General features: G+C 39.1%; 1 protein-coding gene across 1 annotated transcript in view; it reads left to right on the forward strand.

The window, feature by feature from the left end:
* USP24 (ubiquitin specific peptidase 24) overlaps window positions 1-22,900 on the forward strand; it is a 140,952-nt gene that overhangs the window by 35,331 nt on the left and 82,721 nt on the right. The window contains exons 2-12 of the mRNA XM_074221344.1: window positions 188-353; window positions 2,847-2,914; window positions 7,819-7,962; window positions 9,286-9,408; window positions 12,356-12,391; window positions 12,793-12,858; window positions 16,969-17,034; window positions 18,485-18,559; window positions 19,982-20,140; window positions 22,546-22,660; window positions 22,791-22,894. Of these exons, the coding sequence (XP_074077445.1) occupies window positions 188-353; window positions 2,847-2,914; window positions 7,819-7,962; window positions 9,286-9,408; window positions 12,356-12,391; window positions 12,793-12,858; window positions 16,969-17,034; window positions 18,485-18,559; window positions 19,982-20,140; window positions 22,546-22,660; window positions 22,791-22,894 (1,122 nt within the window). The remainder of the gene's footprint in view (window positions 1-187; window positions 354-2,846; window positions 2,915-7,818; window positions 7,963-9,285; window positions 9,409-12,355; window positions 12,392-12,792; window positions 12,859-16,968; window positions 17,035-18,484; window positions 18,560-19,981; window positions 20,141-22,545; window positions 22,661-22,790; window positions 22,895-22,900) is intronic.

Raw genomic sequence — 22,900 nt, forward strand, 5'->3', positions numbered from 1 at the left:
TTAACTATAGTAGTCATTGAAGCCTTTATTGACTCATTTCATGAATGATGAAATTTGGAAAAATCACAGGTTCCTTTGTATCATTTTTCTTTCATTTATTTTGGAGATTAAATAATATATAGTATTGTAAAAATTCAAATTTTCATTTGAGTTAATTTGACTATTTTCTTTAACTTTTTTTTCTCAGAAGAATGATGAAAATGGCAACTGCTCTGGGGACAATATTGAGTTTCCTACAACCAACTTATATGAACTGGAAAGCCGTGTTTTGACTGACCATTGGTCCATACCTTACAAACGGGAAGAATCATTGGGAAAATGCCTGATAGCTTCTGCCCGTCTTGCAAGACTGGGTGAGTTTTGCCTAAGTAGTGCATTGGGGAGTGTGGGCAGGACAGGTTGGGGGAGTTATGACATGTCCAAATTGTAATAGAAAGGCAAGGCCCTGGGGTCCTTGGTGTTCTGCCACAAGGCAGCTGGTCATGGATCTTCCTGGATAAAACTTACATTAATACAACTTGGTCTTGATCTGGTAACTGTCCTCCAATGAGAAGTCCTTCCTTTTGTGGGAGTCTTTAATGGCTGGGAGGGAGCTGGGCCCAAGCCCTGATAGAGACAGGGACGAATGATGGTCCCTGGGGATAGTTCTCTTAGTGTTGTGGCCTGCGAGCTTCTTGGCTCAGGTCCCTGGGCAGCTCATCCTCTCCTCCTTAGGGCAGCTCTATTTCAACCAAACTGACTGACCTCTCCTGGACCAGGAAGGAAAGGGGAGTGGGAAGGGACAAAACAAGCATTTCTATAGCACCAACTCTGAGCTAGACTCTCTGCTAAGCAATTTACAGTTATCTTATTTAATCCTTAAAACAATTTTGCAAGGGAAGTGCTGCTGTGATTCCTGTTTGATAGTTGGGGAAACCGAGGCAAAGACCAAGTGACTAGCTAAAGCTCACTCAGCTCGTAAGTGTCTGAGACTGGATTTGAACTCAAGGTCTTCCTGATGCCAGGCCCAGGATTCTCTTCACTGTGTCATCTAGGTCAGGTCTCATTTCAGGATATCTTATGAGATTGTGATTTGTCCAGGGTCACAAAGCTAGTGTGGGCTCCCTGACTCCAACTCCAGAACTCTTGTACATTATGCCATTTTCTATTTTTTACTTCAGGTTAGATAGGATTTTAAGTCAGAAAATAGTGATATTAAAGCTTTTGAGGCAGCAAAAAATTCAGGCTTGTGCAGTTTTTCAGATGCAGATCCCCTGGATATCATTTTTTCTGGACTGCTTTTCTGTGCAAGCACATTGGTTTCCTCAGACACCTCACTTTCTTCCTACTTCAGAGCTGTTTACCTTACAGCCTCCGAAGTTTTCTCTTGAAGAGCTTCCCTTGGCTGACTTCCCTTCTAAAAGAAATCACTAAGATTTCTCATGAAATCCCAGATGGCTTTCCATAAGCCACTTTCTCTCCCTGAAGTCACATTCCATGTTCGACTGGTTCCAAATTTCCTCTTCACCATAAATTCTAAGACTAAGTGATCACTTTTCCTTCAAAGCACCCATTATTGCTACTCAGCAATCAATTTCTTCTTGTTAGTGAGATTCAGATCCTGAATAGAATTTCTTGGTTCCATCATCGTTTGAGAGTTCAAAGTTACCATCAAAGTGAAGCAAGAAGGTATTAGACTTTTGGAAGAAGAACTTCTTAAGATGTCTGGATAAATAATTGAAAATTCCATCTTGCTCCCTTTGCTGGGATTTTAAAAAATCAACAATAATTTTTTAAAATTATTTTTAGAGATTACAAAAAGATAAAAGCCACACCTTTGAGTTACACAGTACAAAATGGAAGCACCCTATTGTTTCAAAAGTACAAAATTATGATATATTTCTTGAATTCTTCTTCTACTTTTCTTCTCTGTTTAGGTGGTCCATAATCTGTACATTAAATAGATGCTTATTATACAATAGATTAAACAGAACTGTCAGCAATTAAATTATAGCAGTTAAACTTTTTTTTACTATATAGCTATTCCACCATCCAAATATTTGCAATTTGTGTATATAGTTCACTCTGCAACTATAATGAATAATACTGGATAAATGGTACTATATGTGAAACCTCAGTTAATTTTCCTTTACTGACTCCTAAAGTTGGGAGAACCTCAGGAAGTCATTCTCCTGTGAATTCATGCTTTGCTTCCACTAAGTTAGAAGAGTTTTCCATTTTGAGTGCTTGGAGGAGAAAGGAAAAGGGTTTCAATTTTTCTGAACAGAGTTTTCAACTAATTAAGACTATAATGGATTTAAAAGACCTCTGCTGGTTTTTTAGTTGTGATGTAATGGAAATGACCATTGACATGTTGGAATGATCAGGGATTCTAATTCCAGTTCTCTTGCCATCTAGCTGTTTCTCCTTAGGCAGCTTTCAAAGCCTCATTGGAACTCTATTTCCTTACATAAAATATGGGGCTTAGGTGAGATATTTCTGAGATATCTTCCAATTTTAAAACTTGATTTTATTCCCTCAAGTTTATTTTTATGAAAAGAAATTATTGCAATATGGGAGCTATTAGAAATGTTTCACTTCCCTATATAATTTAAGGAAAAAAAGATTTATTAGTATTAATGTCATGACTAGTCTATGACTATATTTTCATCTTTTAGTAGCTCATTGGTGGTTGTTAGTTAGCCATAGTAAACTTAAATAGTAAACTATTGCCTCAATGCTTTGACTTTGCATGCATTTAAGATTAATTTTTATCATGTTCCTTGTCTCTCTCTCTCTCTCTCTCTCTCTCTCTCTACTATTTAATATTTAAATTGAATGGGGAATTCTCTCTTGTTTTTACTAAGGTCTTTCTGAGTCTGATGAAAATTGTAAAAGATTTGTGGATCGGTGTATGCCAGAAGCATTTAAAAAGGTAAGTAAAATACTATAAGTCAGTTCTGAATTTGTTATTCTAAAAGACCATTTCATGAAAGTTTTCCATCCTATTTAACTAATAAAACCTCTTATTTGGAAAAAAAGTACAGTGAATTTCTGGCTTTTAATGTAGTGGTTTGTTTCCCCTGAAACTCTCTATTAGCATGTTCTCTTTTTTACGAATTTTATATAACTGGCATCTCTTAATCACTCTTGCTGGTAAAGAAGAGAACAAAGCTAAGAACACATGATGGCTTTCATATTACAATATTATGCCATATTATGGCATTTTGAAAGTAATTTTTCATAAAAACAGCTGTGTGCTTTATTGAGAAAGGAAAAAAACTGGTTAGACCATTGAAAATAGGATTAAATCAAGTCTCTTCAGCTTTCAAAATTCTTCCTCTGTAATAAAGCACTCCCTTAAGAGCCAGAAGACCTAGGCCCCAGTCTCTGCTTTCCTTACTCTCTGTGTAACCTTGGACAAGTCACTATTTCTCTGGCCTCACTTGGCTGATTTATAAAAAGAGTACGTTGGAATTTGATCATCTCTAAGTTTCCTTTCATCTCAAAGATCTAAGATACCAACTCTTTTTACATTATCTGAGACAGGTGTCAAACCTGTGAGCTGCATATGGCCCATAATACTCCAAATGCAGTGGAAATCAGGTTAAAGTGCAGTTAGGAAATTTTGAACGAAATAAATTAGGGGGGGGAAAGAAATCAACATGTAGTTTCCCCAGTTAGTATGTGGCCCTCAGGTTCTGTATGGTTTTAGTTACCCCCATTTCTGTTCTGGGGCATATGCACCTCTGATTTTGACCCCGTTTTTTAAAGTTTCCCATCTGTTAACAATAGTTTTTGATTCTTAGTCATTCTTCAATACCTTCTGACTTTTTTTAGTCAAGATTTATCTGATCATGACTTCCTGTTTAGTGGATCTTTTTACTCCCCAGTACATTACATATATTTAAACTTCTTCTTTTCTCCAAGTTGCATTATGCTATTCAGTTCCACAAGCCAATACATCTGTGCAAGCTTTCATCTAGGAATGCAAAGAGAAGAAAAATGAGATACTCCCTTCTCTCGTGGTGCTTACATTCTATTGACCATCCCCTTTATAATTAAATATGTTTAACTTTACATGAAAAACAGTATCCCCCTTGATTTAGAGTTAAAGAAATAATGAAGTTAATTTTTATAAAGTGAATTAATATTTATTTTCTTGTGAAATAATATTTAAGTTGACATTTGTGATTTTAAAAATAGCATTACTGCTTTATAAAAACTCATAGGTCAGGTCTTCTCCACCCCACCCACCCAAAGTATTTGATAGGTGGCACCTATCTAGTCTGGATTTTTTTCTTAATGAGCCAATTTTTTTGTTTGAATTGAACACATCTCAATGAATTTATGAAATTCATTAAATAAGAGGCACATTACTAAGCATATCTTTAAAGTACATTTTTAGAGTCATGAGCAAAAATGTTGCTTTTTATTGTTGATATATTCATTTGCAGTAATGAGGGATTGTAGTCATAAATATAGTATCAGAAATGTCAACAAAAATTAAAACTCATGAATTAGAGGATCATAGAATTTTAGAGTAAGGAGGGTTTCCAGATTATCAAACCATAAGATTTAAAACAGTAATATAAAGTAGGGACCTGGGACCTAGTGTTAACAAGAGGTGACAGAGAAAGAATTTGAAAAGATTGTGACAGTGGACTAAAAATGGCCTTTTTCCTTCTTTCTTTTTAAAATTTTGACCTTTGAATTTATTTGAATTCCTGTTGAGTAAATTCATTCTCCCAATGAGTATTTCCCCAAAAATGATGTTTTGATTTGTATTAAATCTAACATGTCTCTTAGAATCTTAAAATTAAATTTAACAGGTGTAAATGTTACGTCTTACACTTGGGTTCAGGAAAACAATTTCATAAATATAAGATAAGGGACGAATGGTCAGACAACAACTTGCCAGGAAAAAAAAAATCTTGTAACTTTGAGATGAAGCACAGTTGATATTTGTGAAAATTATGATAAGATAGCCAAGAATTCAAATGAGATCTTGGGTTTTATTAAGAAAGGCCTAGTGTCTAGGATTTTATAGGTAATGTTCCCTGGTTTTCTCCCTCTAATAACCTGCTGGATGGGGCCACACCCCCACAACGTCCAGTGATAGTCTGTGCTACCGCAGAGCCAGCCAGGCTGCCATGATGATGCCTGGGGTCTTTTTGGCCTTGATCCAAGTGCACCAGCCAAACTAAATCCGCAGTGTAACTACACGTGTCTTTGCCCCAGAGAGAAAAGTTGAGGAGGATTGTTCAAGTAGATTTCTGAGGGAAATGAGTTCTTGGTTCCATAATGAACATGGCCTGGTCCCAGGTGGTCTCCCAGGGACCTTAAGGGAAATCCTTAACCTGACATTCCCAGTTAGCAAAAGTGATTTTTGTCTAAAGAATCTTTGATTCCTGACGGGTCAAACTCCATAAATCAAGCTCGTTTATTTCTGAAAAGAGGATTCAGTCGATGACAGTCCAGTGGGATACACCTGGACTCGCCCAGGGAGAAAAGGGAAGAACAGCCTTGAGCCTGTTACTGTGCTCAGGTCCAGCCAGAGCCCGACCTAGGTTGGCAGCAAGGCTTAGAGTCTGCTTCTCTGGCTGCAGGGCAAGAGAACGAAAGGAGGCAAGGTCACAGGCACAGGACCCTTCTCAGCTTCACCTCCCCCCACCCCCAAAAGAAAGGTCAGGCTCATTCAAGAAACCCTCACCCCTATTAAGCTAGCTCTCTTTGTGGTCTGTCATACTGAATCAGGAGTGTCAGGCTTAGGACTGGGATAGGAAGCTGCCCTCTGAGACCAGCAGCCCTGTCCAGCAGAAGCCAGGCAAGGAGGAGAAGGTTCTGGCCACTTTTGTCTCCAAACCAGTGACCAGAAGTTGCCATGGATGCAGGGGCCACATCTTGGGTTGGACATCCAGGGAAAGGCCTCCAGAGAAGTCTGGGGGCTCCCACTCAGATGGATTAGGGATTCTTGGAGGAATGAGGGCCAGGTGAAGAGACAGGTTTGGGCCTGGTTGGGGATGCTCCTCCTGCTGTCTTCCCCATTAGCTTGTAAGCTTCTGGAGGACAGGTGCTGTTTGTTTGTTTTACTCTGGGAGCTCAGGTGCCTGTGAGATTAAGACTTGTTTTTCACTTGTAGCCCAGGCTACTTATTAAATCAGGTGTCTTGTTAGAGGATGGGGACCTCAAAGGTCAGTTAGTTGCTCACAACTTCAAAACCACAAATGCCACAGTCCCTGCCCCTTAAGATTCTGTTCTCTCTGGGAAAAGAGCAGGAATCACTCCAAGTTTGTCCAAGAGACGAGGTTGTGGCAGAGGGAGAGCTTGCCCAAGTTGAGTCGGGAAGGAGATCAGGGATTTAAGAGGCAGCCAGCTGGACTGGCCAGCATCAGGGCGTGTCAGAAAGGGGAGTTAGTAGGAGAGGTCTGGAAAGGTAGGTTGGAGGAAAGTTGGGAAGGGTTTTAAATGCCAAACTGAGGTCCTTTCCAACTCTGAAATTCTGTGATTCTGGAACTTTTAGAAATCATCTACTCCAACCTACTTGTTTTTACAGAAGAGGAAACTGAGGCCCCAAAGGGTTAAATGACTTGTCCAAGGTCAGCACAGGTAGTAAGTATCCAGTGGGATTTGAACCTAGGTCATATGACTCCTGAGCCCATCCTTCCCCCTTCTTCAGCCCCAGTGCTTCTTCTAATATATCCTGCTGTCTCCCTTCATGTGCATGTCTCCTTTGGGCAAGAGAAAATTAGGAAATGCATGTTTGCTGTCCCAGGTAAGGTTGATGCTGTCTTTGCTGCTTTAAGGCCAAAGAGACAGCAGTGTCTTCTGAAAGAAGCATTGCTGCCCTGGCGACCCTTTCCACCACAGTCATCTCTCAGCTAGTTCCAGAGTCCATTATTCCTGGTGCTCCGGGCAGACCAGGTCTCCACGCCTCCCTCCTTCCCCTTCCAAGTTGTTCTGCATGTGTGTTGTGGGTCTGTGTCTTCACCTAGCTGCATGCTCCCCCCTCACAGCAGGGTCCCGGTCTCCTCCTCACTTGGAGAGCATGAGCAGATGAATCATTGGCACTTCCACAAGCAGGCCCCCCACGTAGGCCACTCCCCAACTGGAGAATCACATGGCTGTCTGGTGGCATAGAATTGGTTTTAAAATGTTTTCAAATTCTCAAATTCATTATTTCCAAGGATTAACAAGAAACACGTGAAAAAAATCCTGTTGTCATCCGTGGCAAACCTTTGTCCTAATGTTTTTAGCCAAGGAGTTTAGATCTGGAAAATTTGTAACTGAGCTTACCTCTGAAAAAACACTTTTGGTTTTCTTTCTGAAATCCTATAAAACACTTTGTTAAGACTTCAGTATTATTTCCTAAGTGACATCCTCTTATTTAAATTAAAAAAAAAAACCCCACAAATAGCTAAATAGTTTATTACCTCACTTAGAGCTGCAAGTTAAAAGTCCTTGGAGAAGGAGAAGGGGTTTCCCTTCTCTGATCTGAAGAAACCTCTTTCCTTTCTCCTGGGGCTCCTATGCCCCAGGGGCTTTTTGTGTTTAAATTTTCCTTGGCTTCTACTGGGTTTTTCCTTTTTTTTTTTTTTTTTTTTTTTTTTAGGATTGTAAATTGCTTTGCAAACCTTTTAGTGCTGTGCACTTATAGCTATGATTGCAGGAGAAAGTGTTCCTAGTTGAGACCAGTCTCCATGGAGTACATCTGACACGCATGCATGCACGCACGCACACGGTCTCTCCCATGTTCCTCACACTGGATTGGTGGCCCTTGCATGTAAGGCCTGGCCTGGCTCTGCCAGCTGAGCTCTGATGGCGCTTCTTTCCCTACAGTTACTGACCTCCAGCGCCGTTCACAAGTGGGGTACCGAGATCCATGAGGGGATCTACAATATGCTGATGCTGTTGGTTGATCTGGCTGCAGAGCGTGCCAAGCAAGACCCCATCCCCATTGGGCTCCTGGGCGTGCTCACCATGGTAGGTAAACCGGCTTTGGAGAGGGTCCATGGGTGACTGGAAAGTTGGGTATCTGTTTATAGCTTCCCTACTAAGGACAGTTTGAATTCTGAGCAGACATAGAGGAGTTTTTATGTAGGATTCCAAAGGAACAGGAAAGAGTGAGAGGAGCTACGTGGCATGGCCCATGAGTGTTGCCAAGGCAGACCCCAGCTACAAAGCCCCATAGGGCAACCTGGGGTCCTGCTCTAGTGATGAGGGGTCCCTAGAGGGAATGTGACCACACTGTCTTAGAACTCATTTGGAGAAAAGCAAGGGAGGCTGCCACTGCCACCTCAAATTCTACCAGGAATAAAGGGTAAAGTGAAAAAGATAGTTGGAAAGAAAGGAACCTGGCCCTCCTGGATCTCAGGTAATCTCATCAAACTGTAATTATGTAAACTGTTGACTAGTGGTCACTTTGAAAAAGTAAGTGCAGGCAAGGGCCAGTGAAGGAACAAATTGCTGGTGGGGCCGCTGGGTCAGAGTGTCTAAAGGGATCTAGTCACAGTAAGGTTAGGATCCATCTGAGCAGGACAGACTCCCAGCAATGCTTAAAAACTTGGCCTTTGGGTTCCTGAACTCAGGGATTTGTGTATCATAGAAGCTGTCTACCTCCCCCTCTCACCTCCCCCTGCACCTTCCTTCCCATTCCAGCCCTGTTGCAGCAGGTTCTGGATCCTTGAGGGCAGAGAGCAGCAGACCTCTGGTGTTGTAGGAACCAGACTTGGACTTGGTGACAGCCCCCCAAGAGCACAGATTAGTAGTGAGTGTGGAGTCAGGGAGACCAAAATGTGGAGAGCCTCGAGCCCTTGGCCACTGGGGGACCTGGGGCAAGTCTCATCACTCAACTCTCATCATTACACTGGGTCTGAGAATAGAGCTTAGCTTGGGTTGGGGGCGTGTTATCTACACAGACATAGACAGTGATCTTGACATGTGGGGCCAAATGGGGCAGCAGTGGGGGGGGGGCTTTTGTCTTTCCCTCCCACTTGCAACCCTTATTTCCCATAAGAGTCTTGGCTTCCTCATGGTTTGTTTTTCACAATATTAGAAACCAGATTTTGTATCCTCTTGGCTTCTGGTCTTCCTACACAGGAAAGATAGAAAAGATTAATAAAATATATTTACATAAGTTTATGTTCCTGGTATTTTTGTAATAGTCAGGAAATAAATTTCCTATCTTTTTTTGCAATAATTACATTAACACATGCCTTCCAGGAAACTATTTTTATCCTCTTCTCTCAATCTAGCATATGCTTCCAGAGATATGAGTACTTTTTCTTTTGTTTTCTTTACATCTAGGCTTTCAATCCTGATAATGAATACCATTTTAAAAACCGAATGAAAGTATCTCAAAGAAATTGGGCTGAGATTTTTGGAGAAGGAAATATGTTTGCCATCTCACCTGTGTCTGCTTTCCAAAAGGTAGGCTGAGATCTTGCATCTCATTATAGACAATTGCAGTGGAGGAGTGGAAATGTCTATGTTGTAAATACTTAGTAAAAATAGAAGAAATTAAATGCTTCCTCTCGTTCTTAAATGACATTTTATGAAGAACTTTGCAAAGACTAAACTTTCGTGTGACAACCTGATTGCCAGATGTGAAACTGCTCGTAGAACTAGAAGAGTTTTCATGGTCACTAATTCTGCTTCCAGAAGGCAGAATCCTACTCACTGCTGCCTCTTTTAAACTTGAGTTAATCTTTATTTTAATTTTTAAAACTTTACTTAATAATAATTTACTTGATGACTTTTTGAATTATGGACTGAATTGTCATTCCCAGCAAGAGGATGTGATTTGTTTGTGATAGAATTGAAGTGTTTCAATTAGTGACCTTCGTTAATTTAAGTACTCTGCTCACCCTCCCACTGTGAGGAGGTTTAAACCCAGGTCTCTTTGATTTTTTTACACTATTACTGTCTACACTGGATTCTGACTTATGCTTGACTATAACACACACAAACCCACACATGTACAGGCAAACATTTGAAAGCTTATAGTAGTTATTTCCTGGCATAAGAAGTCAAACAGGAATTTTAGAGGAGTTTAGTAGAAGCAGCAGATGACATAAAAAGTTTAGAAACTCAGAATTGCATAGCTATATAGTATTATATAATTTCAACCCAGATTTTATAATAAGGTATGTAAACACCCCATAAAAGAAAAAATTTAGACTTCTCTGTCATGAAGACAGGTACAAAAAATTTTATGCATATTTTACAGATTGGAGGGCGCCATGCCCCTAACCCCTGTGATATGGAAGGGACAACTATATATAAAACTTTCTTAGACTGAATTTACAAACTTTAATAAATAGTTAATGAAAAGGTTTTGAAATTTCCTTGAAGTCTGTAATAGAATGTATTGGGGTTGCAAAAATACTTAGTATAGTATTTGGTCAAATGATAATTGAGTTTTTTGGGTCACTGAATCCTTCGCTTAGACAAGCAGTAATCTTATTTTGTTATAAACACAAAATTATTTATTCTGATCATGGAGCAGTGATGAATTGGATAGAATGCTGTTGCAGAAGTCCTGTAGAAGTTCTGCAAGGGGATATAGTGTCTTCTTTCCCAACAACAGCAGGTCCCTTCCATAGTTGTCATTACCAACCCCAGGACTTTTAGGGTCAGAGAAGTTAAAATATAATGGGTGGTTTGCATCCCATCAAGCTGCATAGAAATGTCATCTACACATATTTCAGATCCAGAGTTTGTTTTTTATTCAAGTGTGCAAAATGTGGAATAGCAGATTCACAAGTTGAGCAGTCTAATAAAAGCTAAGATATACAAAAAAATAGACACTGTACTGTGCATAAATGCTTGCATCTGTATGGTTTTTGTTTTAATGCTGACATTTGTTTTGAGTAGAGTAATTTGGCTTCATAAAAAGTCATTTTTCCTTAGCAAACTACACTCCACAATCTGGGAAGGGGGACCTACCGGAAGACAGCCACTGTTTCTAGCTCCTGAGAATGTGGGATAAGAATCCCCTCCATTGAAGAAGAAAGGTCTCACAGCACCGTGTCCAGTCATCGTTCCCCTTCACCCCCATACAAGCCATTCAGTGAATGGGAAGAATCAGCTGACTGGAAGGCAGAGTCTGGGTTTTAGTTTGAAGTCTAAGGCCTCTCCCTCTGGTCTGTTCCTTAGCACTTCTCTAGATGTCTTGCCTCCACAGTCGAGAAATAGGTATACATATTTCTTTCAGTTTACATTCAGAATTTTTCAGAGGATGAACATATCTCACTTTTCTAAAATTCTGTTCAGGACCTTAATTTTTTTTTCATGTTTCTTTTATGGGTAGGTTTATCTTGATCCTAAAAGGTTAACTTAAGATCCTCTACCAGTATAATTTTGTCTCTGTTTTGTCTTGTAACTCATTTAACTTTACTTTTCAGATTTTGGATGCTATATATGTTAAATATTCATTGTTTATTATAGTACATTATTTTATCAAAATACAGTTTCCCTGTTTGTTTCTTTTAATTTGGTCTGGTTTTGCTTTTACTTTATCTGAGATCATAATTGTTATTCTTGCTTTATTTTTTGTTTTTTAATTTAAACTTCTTCTGAAAATGTAATAGATTCCTCTCTAGCCGCTTGTTTTAACTGTTTGTGTATTTTTCAGATATGTCTCTTTTAAACAAACACATTGTTGGGTTCTGGTTTCTTATCCTTTTTCTTAATCTTTCTCAGCTAGCTTCTTAAAGCTAAAAGGATTTCCAGAATTTAAACATGGTAGCCACTTAACAGACTGCTTGTTAGATTCATTTTGCTCTTGAAAGAATAGTAAGTTAAAGTAGGATCAAAGAATTCTTGAGGTTTTTTTATCTAAATTTTTTTATATGTCCTTTTTATACTCCTGCCTTTAATTGAATATTTTCTTATTAACCAAGAGGATTCTTATTATAAGTAATTTTGAAAATCGTAGAGTGAGTTGAATGGAATTGGGGGGGGTGACAATGACCATTTAGTTCAATAAAAGACAAGTGATAGATCTGAATGAGCTTTTCACAGGTATGTTTATATGAAAAGTGATTTTCTATGGGAAAAAACTGACTTCAAATTCTAAATCACATAGCTAGAGAGATCAGATCCCAAAATCCCAAACTCACAATTATCGTCTCCTATTTCTTGTGAGCTCTACATGTGTGCCAGCAGAAACCACAGAATATTCAGACTTCTAATGGACTTTTTAGAGGTTTTTGGTCCATCCCCTGTCATTTTACAAATGAGGCAATTGATATTCCTATGTCACCTACCATATAAGACGTCATCACAGTTAAACCAACATACATTCAGGGAAAGGATTTTTGACAATTTGGGTTTGTTTTATTTTTATCTAATTTTGTATTTTCTTTTCTTTCAGGAACCTCATGGCTGGCTTGTGGATTTGGTTAATAGGGTAAGTAATTTTTACTGTGATTTTTGCAGGGCAAGATTGATTATTTTTATTTTTAAAGTGCAGTGGTCCTTATTCTAAAAATTAGAAAATTGTATTTTGTTATGTGAAACAGTATAAGCTGAAGTACTTTTCCATGTCTGTTCTTTATAATCCTCTTTTTGTTAGTGATTTCCATTTCCTTTCCATTTGGATTGGAAACAGTTTATTTCAAGTTACTGTCAGCTCTAGGACATGAGACCTTAATTTATATATACTCCAGTGCGTCATTGAATTAGTATGAAGGTATTCTAGAATTAGAAACATGTTCAAAACTCTCAAGCAAGATTGCTAAAGAACTATTTACTTAAAGTACTTAAATTCCCAATGCAGTAAATTAATAATTGCTCTTGTTTTGTTGTTAGTTTGGTGAATTGGGTGGTTTTGCAGCAATTCAGTCTAAGCTTCATTCAGAAGATGTGGAACTTGGGGTAAGTTAAGCCAATATATACACTCATTCTAAGTCAGGCAAGAGCTTGTGTCTGTGAAGAAACAGTTTCTGGAGAAGTGGGTTTGACATGAGATGCTGCTTTATAAAATAACTACTGAAGGTTACAGAAACCAAGTGCTTGGTTGAAAATCTCATGAGGAGTTCCTGACAGGGACAGCTGGGTGGGGCAGTGGATACGAGCACTGGTCCTGGAGTCAGAAGGATCTGAGTTCAAATCCAACCTCAGACACTTGATACTTAGCTATCTGACTTTGGGCAAATCGGTTAACCCCATTGCCTTGTAAAAAAACAAAAAAGAGTCCCAGACAGATCTGAGACACAAGCCTGGGACTCTAGTGTCTTAGATTATCACATTGTCATGAACACACACATGTATGCACATAGAATAGAGATCAGCAATCACATATATGAATAATTAGGACTTTTCTTAACAGCCACATAGGCAGCCTTAGGAAAGAAATCCTGGCTCTTCCTTACCAGATATCTTCTATTAGGGGCAAGATGCCAATTTTACAGAGATGGTTGTAGAAATCTCTTCCTGTAAGAATTGCATAGCTATCTGTTGAGAAACTGTACACACATCGAAGTACATATACTAGTATGCCTAGCACATGGAGCATGTCAGAAGGTCCTGAAGGATTGGGGAGGGGGTATAAGATGGGAGCCACCACCCAGCTGCAAACAGTCCTAATAAGAGTAGAAAGGCCCTTGACTTGAGGTGCCACTTAAGAGGAGGGGTTTTCCCTTTGTTCTTTGTTTTTAGATTTCCTTCCCATTTGAATCTAAACAATTTTTTTTCTTTATCCAAATTACTGTCAGCTCTATGCCCTGGATGAGTGGGATAGTCAATAAACTTTTCACCAGCTCATCATAACTCTGCTGAAAAGAAAGTCTAAAAGAGGGTTGGGGATAGGGTTTGCTTTGCCTGCTCATGTAGTTCTTCCTACCTTACAGACAAGTTGCCCGAAGGTTATAATAGTGCCTACTTATAGCTAATTTTTGTTGCATTATGATCCAAAAAGGCTGTATTTATTGTTTTTCTGCATATGATTGTATGGTTTTTATGCCAATACATGCTCAGTTTTTGTGTAGGTAGATTTCTTTCTTGTTTATTTTTTTTTTGCGTGTGGTTCAAGTTATCCAAGTCCTCACTAGTATAGTTTTACTGTCTTGTTTCCTCCTGTAATTCCTTTAATTTATCCTTTAAAATTCATATTCAAGGTGGCCGTAGTGGATAAGAGCACCGGCCCTGGAGTCAGGAGTACCTGAGTTCAAATCTGGCTTCAATCACTTAATAAGTACCTAGCTGTGTGGCCTTGGGCAAGCCACTTAACCCCACTGCCTTGCAAAAAAAAAAGAAACCTTAAAAAAAATAAATCCCAAAATTCATATACATTGTCTATGCCTTTTAACAAGTTGTAATTTCCTTCCTTATGTCTTTTAATTATATTTACTTTTTATTTTGCTTTATCTGAAGTCAGGATTGCTACTTACTTTTTTTTTTACTTCAGTTGAAGTATAATAGATTCTTCTCTAAGCCCTTACATTTACTCTATGTGTATCTGCTTCAGATGAGTTTCTTGTAAACAATATTTGTAGGATTCTGGTTTTTTAATACTTTCTCCTATCTTCTTACATTTTATGGATGATTTCATCTTGTTCACATTCAGAGTTATGCTTACTGCATTATCTATCCTATTTTCACCCATTTATTTCTCTTTCTCTCTTCCCCTCTCCCTCCCCATTGATTTACTTCTGACCACTACCTTCCTTAAACCACCTTCTCTTTTATCCCTCTCCCTTTTCTTAACCTGCTTTACTCCTATATGCCCAGCTGAGTGTGAATGTTATTCCCTCCTTGAGCCAATTCCAGTGAGAGTAAGATTCAAGCATTCCCTCCCCTGGTCTTCTCTGCTCTACCAGCTCTCTCATGCCCCTTTGAGAGATTCGGACTCTTCCTTACTTCCTGTTCCAGTGCAGTTCTTTTTCTCCTGTCTTAATTAACTTAGACCCATGCCCTCTATCAATATTCACTTCTTCTAACTGCCCTAATAATAATAAAGTTCTTAAGAGTTACAAGTATTATCTTCCCATGTAGGAATATTAACTTTATTGAATTCCTTATGATTTCTCTTTCCCATTTTCTTCTTTATTCTTTTAAGTTTTGTATTTGAATGTCAGATTTTCTGTTCATTTCTTATCTTTTTATCAGGAATGCTTGAAAGTCCTGTATACTCTGTTTTCTGGGCAGGTGACTCTTGGTTATGAGCCTAGCTTCTTTACCTTCTAGAATATCATATTCTAAGCCTTCTGTTCTATTTTCCAATGAAGTTTTTCAGATTTTCTATTTTTTTCATTCTTTTGATTTTGTTTTATTGTATCTTGATGTTCCATGGAGTCATAGTTGCCTAATTTTTAAGGAATTATTTTCTTCAGGAACTTTTTGTACCTTCATTTCCAATTGGCCAATTTGACTTTTTAAGTTATTCTCTTCAGGGCATTTCTGTATGTGTTTTTCCATTTTATTGTGCTTCCTTAATTAAGCTATTGACTTTTTTTCATGATTCTCTTGCTTCTCTCTTGTTTCTTTTCTCAGTTTTTCTCCTACTTCTCTTATTTGAGCTGCTGAATCCTTTTTGAGCTCTTCCAGGAGCTTTTTTGGAACCTGAGACTAATTCACATTTTTGCTTGAGGCTTTGCATGTAGGCATTTTGGCATTGTTATCCTCTTCTGTATTTGTTTCTGCTCTTTCTTATTACCATAGTAACTATCTATATAGTCAGGTTCTCTTTTCTGATTTTTTTTTATCATTTTTCTATTTTGTGGCTTTTATATTAAAATTGGACTCTGCTCCTGTGTTGGAGGGACACTGCCCCAAACTTCTTGTGTGGCTCTGAAAGGTCTCACCTCTGAGCAAATGGGCCCCTCTGGGTTGGCACAGGGCTTGTGGAAGTCTCTGCTGGCTTGCTTGGGTACTGCCTTTACTGGACTGTGCCCCAGTTTTACCCCAGTGAAACTTCTTGCCCACCTTTTAAGTTGTCTTGGACTTGAAAATCATTTCAACATATCCTTTTGTTGGTTCTGTCACTCCAGAATTTATTTTGAGATGTTATTTTATAGTTTGGAGCTGAATTTGGAAAAATTTAAGTGAGTTCCTTCTTTACTCTGCCTTCTGACTCCATTTCCTCCTAGTTTTTTAGTTTAAATAATAGCTACTAATGACTTGCCATAGATGAATGAATCCCTTGTATCTTGATACTGTAATATTTTGAAGTACGGTTAGTTTTGTGATTAAAAAAAAGGCATTTTAGTGACAAGATAGTATTTGACAATGTAGTTTAAGTTTGTTTATTTTAAATTGTTTTTGATCAGCGTGAGAGAAGAAAATATAACACTTAATCATTTTGATTAATTCTATAAATTTTGATTAATTTTGATCTATAAATATTCTATAACTATCAATCTATGAAAAATTGATTTTTGAAAATGAGGTGTCATCCAATAAGACCCCCATTTAGATTGCAGGATTAATAGGTTCTAACCAACTTCCAAGACCAGCTACTTTATCCCCCTTCTTTTTCCTGAGGAGGAAAGTGAGGCCCAGGAACCACACAGAAAGTGATTGTCCAAGATGGGATTTGAATCTAGATCCCTGATGAGGGAGACAGGATGGTCTATGTAAGAAGCTGGGTTGGATTTGTTCAAGAGTAAGAAGGATGCGAGAACAAAAAGCACTTTAAAATTCAAGCTGAGGAGTCTGTAGTTTATCCTAAAAGCAAGTTTGTCCAGCAGTGACCTGGTCAGAAGAGCATTTTGGTAAGTTTGTTTTAAGGATACATTGGTGAGTCTTGAGGGGTGGAAGCTACTGTAGTCCTCTGTTGTAGTTCAGGATGGAGGTGATGATAGTTCTGTAAAAAATGAGCAAGGCGCAGGACAGAAAATGGCAAAATTGGAAATCTCTGAGAATGCCATGGTTCTCAACCTTGAGTAGTGGAAGGGCAGCGAGGTTCTTGACAGAAACAGGGAAATTCAGCAAGACGGGGGTGGGGGTGGGGACTCTGCTTCAGATGTCTGCTGTCTTTTTTTCCAGGCCGTGTCTGCATTAGTCCAGCCCCTGGGAGTTTGCGCAGAGTACCTCAATTCCTCAGTTGTGCAGGTAAAGCCAACATATCGGCACCCATACAAGTTGAGAGATTATACCACATTTAAAGAAATGTAAATAATCGAACACTCTAGCCCTAAATCTTATTTCTTTATTTGAAACCTGGATCGTTTGATTGTGGTTAATTTGGAGAATTTTTTTTACCCTTGTCCCCTTTGCAGTTGGGTAAATAAACATTGACTGTGCACAGTATTTTAATTGCCCCATAATTTGTACTCTTTTCCTCATAAAGAAATAGGTGAAGCCTGTCCTTCAAAGTGATACCAAAAAGAATATGAAATGAGCTGGTGATTTTCAGAATGCTAATACCTACTGTTATTAGCTCATGGTAGGCTCATCTATTCTTTAGAAAAAGCACTGAAGTATCTCCCACCTGACAAACTTCTCATTTTAGCCTGATAAACTTTTCTAATAGCCAGTTGGTTTTCAGTACATTTTGATTTGTTCATTTGAGCTGTTGGGTTCCAAGAAGAGCTGGACAGAGCAGTCAGACCTGGCCTTGTTCCCCTTGAGTAGCAAAATCCACCATGGCCTGCCAGAATGCTGGAGTTAGGACTCGCCTTCAGAAAGCTCTGGATTTCTGGACCAGTCTGGTTCCAACCCAAGAGGAGATTGTGTGACTCTAGCTTTTAGAAATAGAGCCATCCAGTCATAATAAAATCCCATTTTATGTAGTTTTTGTATGCTTACAGAATACTTTGTACACTTTATTTCATTTGATATAATTCTGTAAATAGTTAATGCAGTTATAATTGTCCCCATTTGTAGATGAGGAAACAGGCACCCTGCCTTCCAGGGTACCTGAAATCATGGAAGCAGATGTCTATAATACACAATAAAATCCAGGCCTTACTTAGATTGGTCTCTTTTCTAGAATAGAGGTTTATTATATATCTATATATTGGTAAACATTGGAGCCTCAATCCTGGGTCTCTAGAAAACTTTTCCAGCATTCAAGTACCATGCTGTGCTGTTTCTTCCTCTGAAAAGTGATCCAGCAAGAAAAATAATAGTCTTAATGAATTACTTGTTGCTATGTTCTTTTATGCCAATGCTAATGTGTTGGTAACTTATCTGCCAAATATTTTTTCTTCTCATTTTAGCAACTAATCACTTTACTTGCTTGACAGATTTAGATCCAAATGTCTCTGGATCTCTTAATATACTGCTTGCTGGTTTTGCCACTAGAAATACATTCCGGTATTTAAAATCTGTCTTGAAATCAAGAATTTAATCTTGCCTTTAAATTCTCAAGCTTCCCTATTTTTCCTATAAGGAAATTGAACCCAGAATTTAAATGACTTTCCAAAGTTATCCACCTGAGCAGTACACAGCATCTCCTCTTCTGTCAAAGGCAACTGGCAGGTTAGGTTAGTCTCCTCATTACATCTTCATTCTTGATATTGGCAGGTGTCTGTCACAGTGTGCTCTTCTCTTTTCACAGCCAATGCTCGATCCGGTCATCCACAAAATGATCAAGTACGTGCAGAGCGTGGAAGAGAAGGACCTAAAGGACAAGGTAAATGGGAACCCCAGGCGTCTCCCCCAAGACATCAAGGTCCTTGTATGGGCTGATTGTTGTCAGAGGGGAATTTAAACTTACCATTAGTTTCACAACCAACAGATGATTATTTTTGAAATGTCTTCTCTGTGTTTCCTCTGATCATGAAATTGAAGATACATTTCTCAGAAAATTCTATCTGTGCCTCTTCTTTCTGTTTTAAAAGGATTTTTCCTTTTAGAATAGCATCTAGAGCTGTGGGAGTCTTGATGCATTGTTAAACCTTGTTTTCATTACCAGTTTTAAAGACACCAAAATGCATCTAGCTCTTAAATCATCTTCCACCAGGACCAGATACTTGTGGTTCCAAATTCAGTGAAGTGGAATCAGAACATCTATTAGTTGATAAACTAGTTATTGCTGTTGGCCATAACTCTTTTTTTGCCCTCCCCTTCTACTCCCACCAGCACCATGCCTCCTTGCCAGACAGCTTCAGTGTTCCCTCTCCCATCATCCTTCACCTTATAACCTATCATTTTTACCTTGAGGACCTCTGTCATGAGGGAAGGGCCACCCCTTCACACTAGCTCCAGCCTCCCCTACTGCTGGAGATCAACCCTGATCTTCTCCTCCTTTGGGAAGCTCTTTGCTTTGAAAGTCTTGTCTTCCCCTCCTCATGCTTTGCCGTTGCACGTGTCCAACTCTTTGTCTCCTGACTCCAGATCTTTGCACTGATGTCCCCAGGCCTGTGGCTCTTCCCCACTCCCCACCCCCCATCTCAGCTTCTTCATTTCTCTGACTGAAGTCCCCCAGCTCCACACAGTTTTTCTGGTCCTCTGTAATCTTAGAGCCTTGGTTCTGTGCCATCACTACTTGACCTCATCTTGTTTGACTGTTTTCTTCCCCTTAGACTCTGAGCTCCAGAAGAGTCGGTGTCCTTTGGGTGAGCCTGGAACGTAATGGGAGCTTCAGAAATGCTTTGTGACTCTCTTCCTTCCCCATTTTCTCATGATCCTCTTACCCTTTTTATATTGTAGCCTAACTGGATTATTTGCTGCCCTCCAAGAGATGAGCTGCACTTTCCCATCATCTTGTCTGGGTGGAAGTTTTTCTTTTGGATAGAATGGCCTCTTTCTTTCTGGGCTGCCTCCGTAAACCTTTGGAGATTCCCCCTTCTCCTGGAGTCGAGCCCAACTCAGATGGTGTCTGCTCCTAATCCTTTCCATCAGTCGCTGTCTCCCTTCTCTGCCAACCTTCAGTGGTACCTCACTGGGGCATGGGGGGGGGCAGGTGTTCTCTCTAGGAAGGATGAAGACTGGGATATAGTTCATCTTGGCATTTCCCATCTTCATGGTCAGTGTTTAATAGATGTGTGTTGAAATTCCAGCTCCTGAAATTTTGTCAAGTCTTTGTGATGGCTTTTTCATGGTTCTTGTCTAGAGACTGGTGAGCATCCCGGAGCTTTTGTCAGCTATAAAGCTGCTCTGTATGCGCTTCCAACCTGACCTGGTGATGGTGGTGGATGACCTGCGGCTGGACATCCTGCTGCGCATGCTGAAGTCTCCCCATTTCAGTGCCAAAATGAATTCCCTCAAAGAGGTGAGCAATGGCATTTTGTTCAGTTGGGGAAATTCCTGTGTTAAAGCAGTGTCTCCAGAATAAACTCAAACAGAATTAGTCTGTTGAAAGTCTTTAAGTATTTGCTGAGAGCCCTGCTGGGGTTATTGATTGTTCCTCCTTAAGAGTTGTGAATATGGTCAAGGCATGGTTTTGTAGGGTTGTTATTTTTTTATTTTTTTTAGGGTTTTATTTTTCAAGGCAATGGGGTGAAGTGGCTTGCCCAAGGCCACACAGCTAGGTAATTACTGTCTGAGGCTGGATTTGAGCTCAAGTGCTCCTGACTCCAGGGGTCAGTGCTGTATCCAGTGCTCCACCTAGCCGCCCTAAGGCATGGTTTTGTAATGGAAAGCAGACATATTTAGTGTTTGTGTGTGTGAACATCTGGTTCTTAGTTCACTTATCTATTTTTAATGCCCTCTATTGATGACCTTTTGTTTGTCTGTTATAGTCATTTCCAAATAGTATTCCTCCTTCCAAGGCCTCCCTCCATCACTTTTTTTAAACATGTGACTTAGAAAACCATTATCTCTTCTCACCCTGTGTGCTAGCCCCGGCTCTCCAGAGAGGAAGAGGAGGAGGGAGTGGGGGGGGGGGGTTACTTGCTTCCTAACACCTTGACTGCCCTCAGTCACTCACATACAGTTCAGCTTCTTGGCTGTGATCATTAATCTCTGAGAAGTAAATGGGCCTGTTGTTTTTCTCCTGCTTATCTTACTAGTATTTCTCTGAATTCATCTTAATCCTTCATTCCTATAGTTTGTTTGACAATTATCTCATCCATAAATGAGGGAGTTGAAGTAGATAATCATCTTTATTCTTCCCTATTCAAAATACTTTAGTTCTATGGAAATGCCTGTCCTGGGGGGTGGGGGGGTAAGAGGGTAGGAATTCTTCCAGGTGAAGTTCAAGGGTTTGAATTGCAGGCTCCTTCTGGATCCTTCTGTGGTCTTTGATTAGTCACATCATCTTTCTGGGGTTCAAATTCTTCCCTAAAATGAGGGCATGAGTCCCTTCACCTAAATCCTGTGATCTACTCTTGTTTAGAGAGACTTCAGGTTTGATCACATTAAATAATGAAAGTATCCCTGGAGGAAAGGAAAGAGTACTTAATGAAGATCAAACATGGGGCCTTGTTCAGGGTTTCACAGGAAAGTGTCAGGACCTGGTTTCTAAGTCAAGTTCTCTTGGAAATGAAATGGAAAAAAAAATTTTGGTGATGACCAAGTTAGGGTTGGAAAAAAGAAGAGAAAATTGAACCAGACGTGACACATAATAGAACTGCCTACCTCTTCTTGGAGAGGGCCTTTGAGGGGTTGCAGGACTAGTGACCAAGATGCTCCTGGACATCTGATGGGTGGTAGGTCCCCTGGGGAAAGGTGGGGCTCACATCTGTTCTCTAGAATGACATGGAACCGCTTCTTTTTCCATTGGAACTGTACAGATTGAAGTCAATATAAAATAGACTTGTTTGGTTGTCCACCAAAGGAATAGAGTTCTTTACCTTAAAAAAATACAGTTGGTAGAGAGTTCACTGCATTGGAATCAGAATATTTCTCAGGCTTACCTTTCTGGGACTTAAGTTTCCTCCTCTGTAAAATGAGGTGGTTGGAAAAGTTCTCTGGATATTTTTTTCTTCCTCAAATGTTAATGTTATTGGGTGTTTTGAGAAAAAGTAAAATGTTTGGAAAATTGGTCTAATGAAAACGTCAAAAGGATATGTTGTTCTCTCACCAGTTTACCGGCCCACAAGCCAGTATTGCTGTTCTGTTGTAAACCGTATCCTCTATCGTCTCTTCTGCCTCTTACATTTTCCTTCAGATCATTTTCTCAGCCACTGACACAGACCACAGGAGCCTTTTTGTCTTGTTTGTTAAGCCTACTTTCTCTAAGATTTTAGCAGTTTTGTTTTTAACAGCCAAAATATTAGCAATGTCATCCTCACATTTTAGCTATTTCATTACAATAGATAAGAGAGCATACAATTCAGTATCCTGACCAAAACATCATAAACTGTTTTAAAATTGGGTTTTAACAAATGGGGAAAGGATCAACATTTTTAAAATGTTTTAAAAGCAGTGTCTGAATTTTGCAAGAAAAAAATTTTTTAATTGAAAAATTTGAAAAGGTAACATGCTAAAAATGAATTTCTCATTGCTTGTTATCAGATTATTTAGTTATAGGAAATTCATTCTTTGTTTAAAGTGGCCCTTTTTCTGAAAGTTGACTTCATTTTTAGTAACTGGCTGTCAGTGCTTTTTGTGAGATGTTTTTACTAATACTGGTCCATGTTCCATTTTGCTGGCTTTGTGACTTGGTTTATTTGGAGGGATTTTTCAACTCTTCATAACAGCATTTAGATTTCAGCCATAATACTCTCTCATTAGGTAACCAAACTAATAGAAGACAGCACTTTATCCAAATCTGTGAAGAATGCAATAGATACAGACCGATTATTAGATTGGCTAGTTGAGAACTCTGTTCTGTCAATCGCATTGGAAGGTAAGCATTTTCATAAAATGGAAACAGCTCCTTGGAATGTCTTAGGCTTTAAATGAAATATTGGTTTGAATGAAAATTGCATTCAGGGACTTGGTGTTGAGCATGTCTTCGATGCTGTTTCTTCTATTAGGTAATATTGATCAAGCACAATACTGTGACCGCATAAAAGGAATTATTGAACTACTGGGCAGTAAATTATCTTTAGATGAGCTCACAAAAATTTGGAGAATACAGGTAAGG

The sequence above is a fragment of the Macrotis lagotis genome, chromosome 2 (genome assembly GCF_037893015.1).
Source record: "Macrotis lagotis isolate mMagLag1 chromosome 2, bilby.v1.9.chrom.fasta, whole genome shotgun sequence".
Classification (NCBI taxonomy): Eukaryota; Metazoa; Chordata; class Mammalia; order Peramelemorphia; family Peramelidae; genus Macrotis; species Macrotis lagotis.